We start from the raw sequence: 9,776 nt of genomic DNA, 5'->3' as shown, positions 1-9,776 counted from the left end.
AGAGGAAAAGGACTTAATGATTCATCATGGGTTTTATTTGTTACTGTCTGAACTCTTCACTATAGGCCTAAAATCGTGTTTTTCAAACCATTTTCTTACAAGCAATCATTTCACAGTAATGTTGCTTTTAAACATGCCTCTCTCAATGAGAAACTAATGGAAATTTGGTAATCAAATTCAGAAAACATGCGTGAAGTGCTCACACATTCCAAATCTTTCCATACAAGGCAAAACGTGATGTTCTTCTTTCCAAGAAGCGAGGGAAATTGAGTGTCTATTCAACTTGAGAAGTTTTATATAATGGTGAGGTGGGAAAGGCAGTCAAAGCAATGTAAGTGTATGTGACTGCTTAGAAATTGACAAGGGATTTGATGCTGATCGCTCACCATTTCAAATACATAGCAAAGAATGATCTCACACAGCACGTTGATTGTGTTCACTCCACATTTCTATGACTTCAAATTTGGGACCTGGCAGAAACATACATTTTCACTTCATTGATGCAATTACTTGCAATTTACAGAAGCAACAACTTTTTTCCACAAACCTTTAACTAAGTTTTACTTTCAAGGAATTTGCATGCATCTGATACAATAATCACTTCGATGAGTCATTATCTGAATTATAAAGACAATAATGGGACATGAGATCAGCTAAGCTGCTTATTCAGAGGCAGCCCAATTCAGATCATTTGTTTGGTCAAATGACCAATTAGTGGCAAAAACGTAAGAATTGGGCTGCCTATGTATACACAGCCGTAGTGGATTGAATGTAAATTCAAACTGCATCCATATTTCATGGTTTAGTCTGACATTGCATTTCACTTTACTGTCATAACTTTTGTCAATGGCGTAGTTAAGGGATTGTGGATCCGAAGTTTTTCCTACCTCGCGTTCCTTTAGTGTGAGTAAAGAACGACTGAACATGCAAACAGCCCATCGTCTGACAAATGTTGGGAGTATGTTTTGTTATACATGTCATGTTTATTGAAAATGAAAGAAAGGCCAAGGATATCACTTGGAGGACAATAAGAGGGAGTTTCGTCCTGACACAGGAGGTGTAAAACCATTTCTCATAAAGACAGAACAGTACTTAATCAAAATGGCCATCAAAAAAATATTGTAGCGCTTTATGGCCAGAGACAGACGAGACTAGAGAGGACGAGCAGAAAGCACATTTCTTTGCAGATTAATCTTATCCAGTAATGTGGAGTTCTCAGTTGGACTGCTGGTTTTCAGTTCACTTTATACAGATGTTTTTTTCTGGGAAAGGTTGATCTTGTCACCCAGACTCAATGCCATACCCTGTAGAGAGAAGGGAAGGGTTACTTGCAATGTATAAACTTTAATAAACAATTCCACCCCGATGTTTGCATTATTCTATCATTACGTCGTCTGCATCCCATAAAGAGTGCACTATATAGGGAATAGGGTGCATTTTGGGATGTAGTCTGAGTGGGGAGTGAGTTTCTCACCTGGCTCTTGGCCCGGATGCGGATGTGTCCGTTGACAGGGGCATCAGGACCCAGGTGGATGGGCTTCTCAATGCTGACGTTGGCCAGGGCGTCTTCACCGAAGATGGAGCGGGCATACAGGTTGGCAGCCATGAAGCCACAGAAGCCAGAAAGTGCCTGGTTGTAAGGACAGACAAGGTTGTGTGAGTGAGCATCACATGCATTACTACCTATTTGACCCAGTAGTATGAGTATGAAATGTGCTGAGTTTGCTGAAGACAGGGCTATGACAAGAGAGTCAAGCTCATCTTAACTGTCTAAATCCATCAGTGGATTGATGAAGAACTTGATACAAAATAAATAGGTACATATTGCCTGTACCTCGCAGGGCGCCCTTTTCTTATCAAACGGATTGATTCAATCAGATAATTATAAAAAGCCATTTAGAAATCAAATCCTAACACTAAAAAAGGTAGCAGCAACAGAAAAGTTAGACGCTCTGACAACTTCCCCTCATTAGCCTTCCCATCTGCCAGGTTTTCTGTTCTACACATCATCGTCCTATTGATGTAGTTCTAACGGCAATACTCCACGACTACTGTACCTTCTCTGGGGTCAGGCACTTCATGTTGGTGGAGCTGAGGATGTGGTGGAGGTACTCATTCAGGTCTGCAATGTTGGTGTTCACTGTCACCTAGAATAAACAGTGTTATTACGATTATCCACTGAATACATTAACAAAACAAAACCAAATATGGACAGTTCTCTTATCTAGCAGTAGTACCTTATTCTCCCACTCAAACTCAGCCCACATCTGTCTGAACTCTGCATCTGTGCACGAGGCTGGCTGGATGTAGTCCATGATGTCAATGTGGATGTCACTGAGGACCACGCAGTTCCTGTCGCTGGCAGCTCCTGATACGTCATACACTGAGAGACAGACAGACATTAGAACTGATGTCGTACACATGGAGTGGAGGCTGGCATCAGATTATTCATGACAAGTATTCTGACAGAAGTTAGAAGTGATCCTCTTACCTATGTTGCCAAATATGATGCCATTCTCTGTGGACGCCACTTTGACGTTAGCCTTGATGTTGGCAAAGTCATGGGGTGCCAGAGTGAGAGGAGAAGGTTTCTCAACCAGCTTGAGGTCACCTGTTGGATTGAAAGGTTGATATCAGCATTAGACATACATCACCTATGGCAAACAAGAGAAATTGCCCTGAAACAACCCTTAGTAAGGTTGTAGGACTCTGCATATAGTCATTGGAACTATAGACTAGAACCTCACCCAATGTCGCCAGCTCCAGGGTGCAATTCTGAAGGGTGTCGTTGGTTTGGTTGACGACCAGCACGTCCAGCACAATGTCATACTGGTTGACATGGACATAGGCCTCAGCATAGACTGGATCTGAGAAACCAGTCAGCTGGGTAACCTGCAATACAACATACACTCAGAATGACATGGTCCTCACCAACCTGTTGTTATACAACGGAGCAACTGTCAATAACTACCTCAACAGCACTAATAGCTAAGATGAAAACGTACATTTCTGAATAGGATCCTGATACAATCCATGCCATAGCCTGAACCTAGAAATGTTATATTCATTCCCTCTTTTCATAGTCGTTCCTGTGGAACAGAACTAGAAAACACTGATTTCAATGGCTCACTGTCACGTTGGAAACACAAAGCCACCTGCTGGCAACTTGAGGTATATCACACATCTACTATCCAAAAAGGCACATGACCGTGTAATTTCACAAGCACACAATATTGTAATTCTGTAACAGAACAGTGTGTGTGTCTACTGGGTCCTTGTATGTGTACCTTGTTGAGTTTGGAGGCCATGGGGTCATTAGCCTCCTTCTTAAGAGTGGTTCCCATGGCAGCCAGTAAACTGAGCTGGAACTGGTCCTCCTTGGAGGACGTCTCGTTCTTGGCCGTCAGTTGCATAAAGGAAATGGGGTCGTCTGCCTGCACCAGCACGTTCCGCTTCTCTGACTCTTTCTGTGGATAAGAGCACAGAACACCATCAGCACATAGCAATACAATCCAGCAGTGTCCAAATGGATAGGCAGCTAGGTGAAGGGAGAACTAGAGTATAGCTGATTGAACTGGGAGAAGGCAGTGGTTTAGTGAGAAGAGTGGACTGGAAGCTATGGCCTAGTAATCTAGCAGCCAGCGCTCCTCCCTACCTTCTGAGATAGCTTCTCCTCCTCCAGCCTGACAGTGAGCATGTGAGACAGGGACTTGCGGCACTCCTTGTTAAAGATGTCGTTCATGAGGGGCGAACACTCGGACAGCACCTTGAGGCACAGCGAGATGCGATCCACATCGTCGTCTGTGATGGGCTTCTTGGGCAGAGAGGACTTGCCCAAGTGGAGGATGGTGGCCATGATCAGCATAGACTCAGCCACAAAGGACTGAAGGGGAGACGGTGATAGAGAGCATTAGAATCACTTCATGACTTTCAATGGACAGTGAACATGGAACACCTAAATCACAACTGTTTCACAACCGTTTCTATACTTACATTCTGTCTCTTTTTGTCTTGAACTATGGTGACATATCGCAGGGCCACTTTGGTCAGGGTTGTGGCTAAAGAGGCTGCCACATAGAAGTCTCCGTCCATCAAGAAGCCCCTGAGAGGAGGCCTACAGGGAAAGAGACGACAGTTTCATTTAGTGACATATCATCCACTTCTGAAAGACAATCACTGCAAGCTAAGAAACTGTGCATTTTAGACACAAAAGGTGATTTATTTTACCTGTCCTCTTCCTTCTTTGAGGGACGGGAGGAGCTGAGGGCGCTCTGTGTGACGTAGGTGCCCATCTCTGTCACCAGTTTGGCTGCTGGCGCTGCGCTCACCTCTTCTTCCGGCTTCCCCTCCCCAGCCTCTTTCTTGATCTCGTTCTCTACTATGGGAATCTGAAAAGGGGACAGACATGAGCAACTGGCATCAAGTATCACTCTGGTATTGGGCGCTGAAAGTGAATGAATAATCCATAAGCACACACACCTCACCAAGCGACCTGCGCACTTCTGTCATCACACTCTGAATGTCCTCTTTAGTGCTGCAGTATTCTCCCAGGATCCAAAGCGCTCCTCTGTAGATCCTAACACAGTTTAAAAGATTGGATGTCAGCATAATTTTTTAAATCAGTAATTCTCCAATTACGGTTGGTCTTGGTCTTACTTGACAGTCCTGATGGCGTGGAAGACTTCCAGCATCTTCTCGATGATGAGGGGCCTCAGGTTGTCGAACCTCTGAATGGCCTCCCTCACAAACTCCAGCACATCAGCCGCAGCTGCCTCATTAGTGTCACTCAGGAACTCCATCAGCTGAGTGACACACGTATGTTATTTAGAATACATCACAGAGGACAGAATGACCCTAGCTGTGTTTGATTTCAGGGTGTGTGAGAGAACAGGGTAGATCGGTAGACTCACCACAGGAATGACATTGGCCGCCATGTCAGGAAAGCGTACACTGCATGAGTGGAGGGTGCGCACCAGCAGCTGCCTGAATTTATCAGTGTCCTCATGCTCCGTCACATTGTTGGTCTTAATCACCTCTTTCTTCAGAACTATCACCAACTGGAACACAAACACACGAACACCTTAGTTAGAATAATCATCCTTTTACAAAATAGACAGGAGAGGCGAGTCCACAGAGACAGGAGAGGAGAGTCCACAGAGACAGGAGAGGAGAGTCCACAGAGACAGGAGAGTCCTGAGGATGACACCCCACCTCCTCTACGTTTCGGGATGAAACTAGGTCCAAGGCCAGCTGCAGGGTCTTCTTCCGGACCTCGAGGTCAGGCGTGCTCAAAACACGAAGAATATCCATCACCAGGTCCTGAGTGGACAGAGAACAGACATGTTAACCAGGTTATTATTACACTTCAAAGACTTAGTGGTACCTAACATGGAGTCTGTTCACCAGAAGCAACATTAATGAAAGTGAAGTTGGAGTACCTGGAGAACACGTTCATGAGTGGGATGCTCCTTCAGCTCTATCAGACGATCTAGGACAATCAGCTTCACGTTGTTGTCACTCTCCTTGATGATCAGGTCGATGTAGCACTGGGCAGCAGCCTAGAACAACCACACAAATGCCATTGAAAGACACACAATGCCAGACTAAAATCGACAGCAGTGCCGTGATGTAGATAAGTGAGAGGGGGGTACCTTGATGGCAGTGGGTGCGCTGGACAGCGTGACAAGAGTGCCAGCTGCCTCGTACTTGACGGCTGGGCTGGAGGACTGCAACAGGTTGTAGATGCAGCGGATGAAGCGGGCACGCTCAGACGGGTTAGCGTGGCACACCTAAACATTGAGGAAACAAGAGACATGGCAAATAAAAATGCTAGTACTTACGTGGATATAATTTTCAATTGAAGCTTCTTTTTTTTAGGCCTTTTTCTCCCCAATTTCATGGTATCCAATTGGTAGTTAGTCTTGTCTCATCGCTGCAACTCCCATTATGGACTCGGGGGAGGCGAAGGTCTAGAGTCGTGCGTCCTCCGAAACACAACCCAGCCAAGCAGCACTGCTTCTTGACACAATGTCAACTTAACCCGGAAGCCAGCCGCACCAACGTGTCAGAGGAACCACCGTACACCTGGCAACCGTGTCAGCATGTACTGAGCCCGGCCAGCCACAGGAGTCGCTAGTGCGGGATGAGACAAGAACATCCCTGCCGTCCAAACCCTCCCCTAACCCAAATGACAGTTTGGGCCTATTGTGTGCCGTCCAATGGATTCTTTACATATTTCTCAAGATAGATATCTGGGAGGTTTCTGGTGGGAAAATGTCTGAAGTACTCACCTTGTAAATCAGCTCCACAATGACCAACTGGAGAATATCTCCAAATGTATGCACTTGATCAATGCAGGTGCTGAGGTAATCCAGAGCTCTGTCCTGCACAGTGGAAATGACCAGTGTTAGTCCCAGACACAGAAAAATGTTGGTGATTGGTCTCTACTAAAAAAAGTGAAGATGCAATTGACCTGGTCTGCGTGAATGAGCATCATGAAAGCATTTCTCTTGCAGCTGGCATCTTTTTCATTCACAAGAAAATCATGGATCAACTCAGGGGCATCTGGGATAAGATTTTCAAAGTTCCTGAGATGGAAATAAAATTGCTCAAGTAAATGCCATGTTCCCCATTAAGGGTCATAAACAGTCATACGGGACTTCCATATTGTATCACTACAGTAAGTGTACCTGTAGATGGTGTAGATGGCCAGTACAGCATTGCGGCGAACGTAGCTGTGGCGGTGCTCCAGGCAGGCGCGGATGGCTGGCATGAGGGGCTCCAGCAGCTCAGACTCCTTCAACTTGCACAGAAAGCGCAGGGTGGATCCACGGATGAACTCGTTGGGGTGCTGCAAGTCCTGAAACAGACAAACATTCTCTTGAATAAGAGGCATTAAATGTAATGTAATGTACATGTACATGTAAATGTAATAGTCACATGTCATACTTTCTTGTGCTAATTATATAATGTATTTAACATTCAGACATGCAGTGACAGTACACTTGTGAAGTATGCTACCATACCTTTCTGTAGGCGTCACAGACAAGGATCATCTCCTGTAGCAGCTTGCCATCTGGAGTCGTTTTGGGGACAATCTCCCAGAAGACTAGCAGAAGCTTTTTAATGGTGTGGTCTTGAAGTGGGAGGACAAATCGGATGATGGTCATCAGTAGGCCTGGCAGCTTCTCTCCATTCAGTATCATGATGATTACCTTCTTCAGGGCCTCTGTCTTTGCCTTGATCTCTCCTTTTTCTGATATCAGGAAAAAATAACATTGTATTACTCTTAAAGTCACACTAATCACAGATCAGTCACACTGATAGTTTAGGGGCGGTTAAGTGCCTATTGCCAATGCAGATAGGGTCAACAGAGGATACTTACCCAAGTCTGCTTTGAGACTGACTTCCGATGGAGGTTCGGAGTCATTTGGAACATTGATCAAAGTGTAACAAACATTCTCTGCGGCTGTCATTTTGCCGGATGGATCCACTTTCCTCTTGCAGCACCCCAATCAACAAAACTGCTAAGATGATTCCTATGAAGTACCCATCAAGTAATGTTAATGCATAATCCGACAACTGTAAATAGGTGCTATTACACATAAGTTATTGAACACGATTCATGCTTTCGAATATTGCACTGCTGTAACTAAGAAATATGTGGTAGCTAGTCGACACATCACGTAGACAAGTCAGTTAGCTAGCTTGTACTATAGTAGCTAGGTTTTTTGTTGTTGTTGAGTAGCCAGTAAATGTTATTCATTCACACAGGCCGCCTCGACTGTTAGTTAGCTAGTACGCTAGTTATTGACAAGTCAATAGCTTAACGAATTATGCGGCTCAATCAGTGACATTCACAACAACAACAAAAATGCAATATGGCAGTATCACTTCACAGAGCCTAGTAAACTAGTCGGACGTTTTGTTATTGCAAATAGAGCAAGCTCAAACGCTTGTCGTCCATGACAGCTAGCTTTAGCTTGCAAATGGTGGATAGATACCAAAACATATTTGGAATACAATTACCCAAACCAATCCTTCCGCACTTGGTTACGATAGAGAAATAAGCACTTAGCTACCTTACTGCACGTTTACTATATTTCAAAATAGCCTCAGATGTCGCGTCTCTTATTTACTTGGGCATCTGTAAATTGCTCAGAGATCTTCTCGAGCTGTGCGTTCCCCACTTCCCTGTGACGTGGAAGATTAGCTACTTTCTGAGCCACATCACTGATACAGCAAGTGAAAAGGGACAAATAACCCGGATGTCTAGACGCGAAGACGAAATTCTAATTATGAGTGTTGCCCAATGTAACAATATTCTATATTGCCTCCATGGATGTACTGAACTGATGCTTTACATGTTTTTGCTACAAGTAATTTATACATTTGCTATTTATGAAATATTGAATTGTAGATTTTGTTTATAATTGACCCATCCGCCCATCACTTGGTATGGTCCAATCCAGAAGGTTGACCAAGCCACATTATATAAGGTTAACATTTCAGTTGGGTTTGTAAGTAGGTTGTCTTACCAATGATTACAATTAAATAAAGTCCATAGTAATCCTGGGTTAGTCATGAAGTTTGAACATCTTTGTTTTAATTTTTTTGTTCAAAAGTTCAGTTGGTGTTTAGGCATAAATAAACCCCCACTTTGGTTCCTACCTCTTTGAAAACATCCACCACCGAGTGGCCACATAAGAACAGAGGAGAACAGAGGAGTCACAAAAAGCAGAGATAAAATGAATCACTAACCTTTGATGATCTTCATCAGATGACACTCATAGGACTTCATGTTACACAATACATGTATGTTTTGTTCGATAAAGTTAATATTTATATCCACAATTCATTTTACATTGGTGTGTTATGTTTGGTAATGTTTTGCTTCCAAAACATCCGGTGATTTTGGAGAGCCACATCAATTTACAGAAATACTCATAATAAACATTGATAAAAGATACAAGTTTTATGCAGGTAATTATAGAGAAACTTCACCTTAATGCAACCGCTGTGTCAGATTTCGAAAAAGCTTTACGGAAAAAGCACACCATGCAATAATCTGAGTACAGCGCTCAGAGACCAAAACAAGCCATACAGATACCCGCCATGTTGTGGAGTCAACAGAAGTCAGAAATAGCATTATAAATATTAACTTACCTTTGATGATCTTCATCAGAATGCATTCCCAGGAATCCCAGATCCACAATAAATGTTTGTTTTGTTAGATGAAGTCCATAATTTATGTCCAAATACCTCCTTTTTGTTCACGCGTTTAGTTCACAAATCCAAATTCACAAGGGGCAGGCACTTAGTTCAGACGACAATTCCATTACAGTTCGTAGAAACATGTCAAACGATGTATAGAATCAATCTTAAGGATGTTTTTATCATAAATCTTCAATAATATTCCAACCGGACAATTCCTTTGTCTTTAGAAAGGAAAAGTAACGCAGCTAACTCTCACGGGCGCACGTGAGCCTGAGCTCATGGCACTCTGCCAGATACCTGTTTGAAACAGCTCTCATTCACTCCCCCTTTGCAGTAGAAGCCTGAAACAAGGTTCTAAAGACTGTTGACATCTGGTGGAAGCCGTAGGAAGTGCTAAATGACCCCATAGACACTGTATATTGGTTAGGCAAAGACTTGAAAACGTACAAACCTCAGATTTCCCACTTCCTGGTTGGATTTTTTCTCAGGTTTTTGCCTGCCATATGAGTTCTGTTATACTCACAGACATCATTCAAACAGTTTTAGAACCTTCAGAGTGT

The 9,776-nt window shown here is 43.5% G+C and overlaps 1 protein-coding gene across 3 annotated transcripts; it reads right to left on the bottom strand.

Annotated features, from left to right (window-relative positions):
• Positions 1–959: 959 nt before the first annotated feature.
• copb1 (COPI coat complex subunit beta 1) lies at positions 960–8,226 on the bottom strand. Of its 3 annotated transcripts, none has more exons than XM_031813658.1 (22): positions 8,139–8,226; positions 7,385–7,538; positions 7,026–7,255; positions 6,690–6,859; positions 6,473–6,587; positions 6,291–6,383; positions 5,652–5,789; positions 5,439–5,558; positions 5,212–5,319; positions 4,911–5,057; positions 4,657–4,802; positions 4,480–4,576; positions 4,228–4,388; positions 3,994–4,114; positions 3,656–3,883; positions 3,288–3,467; positions 2,748–2,892; positions 2,492–2,611; positions 2,238–2,383; positions 2,058–2,147; positions 1,475–1,630; positions 960–1,304 (listed from the first exon to the last, which is right to left on the bottom strand). In XM_031813658.1, exons 2-22 carry the CDS (start codon positions 7,473–7,475, stop codon positions 1,245–1,247), a joined length of 2,862 nt encoding a protein of 953 aa, XP_031669518.1. In that variant the 5' UTR covers positions 7,476–7,538; positions 8,139–8,226; the 3' UTR covers positions 960–1,244. The 3 variants fall into 3 exon arrangements, with proteins under 3 accessions (XP_031669518.1, XP_020335223.2, XP_031669511.1); XM_020479634.2 differs by having other exon boundaries at positions 8,029–8,211; XM_031813651.1 differs by having other exon boundaries at positions 8,082–8,211.
• Positions 8,227–9,776: the final 1,550 nt, after the last annotated feature.

The sequence above is a fragment of the Oncorhynchus kisutch genome, linkage group LG3 (assembly GCF_002021735.2).
Source record: "Oncorhynchus kisutch isolate 150728-3 linkage group LG3, Okis_V2, whole genome shotgun sequence".
Taxonomy (NCBI): domain Eukaryota; kingdom Metazoa; phylum Chordata; class Actinopteri; order Salmoniformes; family Salmonidae; genus Oncorhynchus; species Oncorhynchus kisutch.
This window is presented reverse-complemented; position numbering and strand designations above follow the sequence as displayed.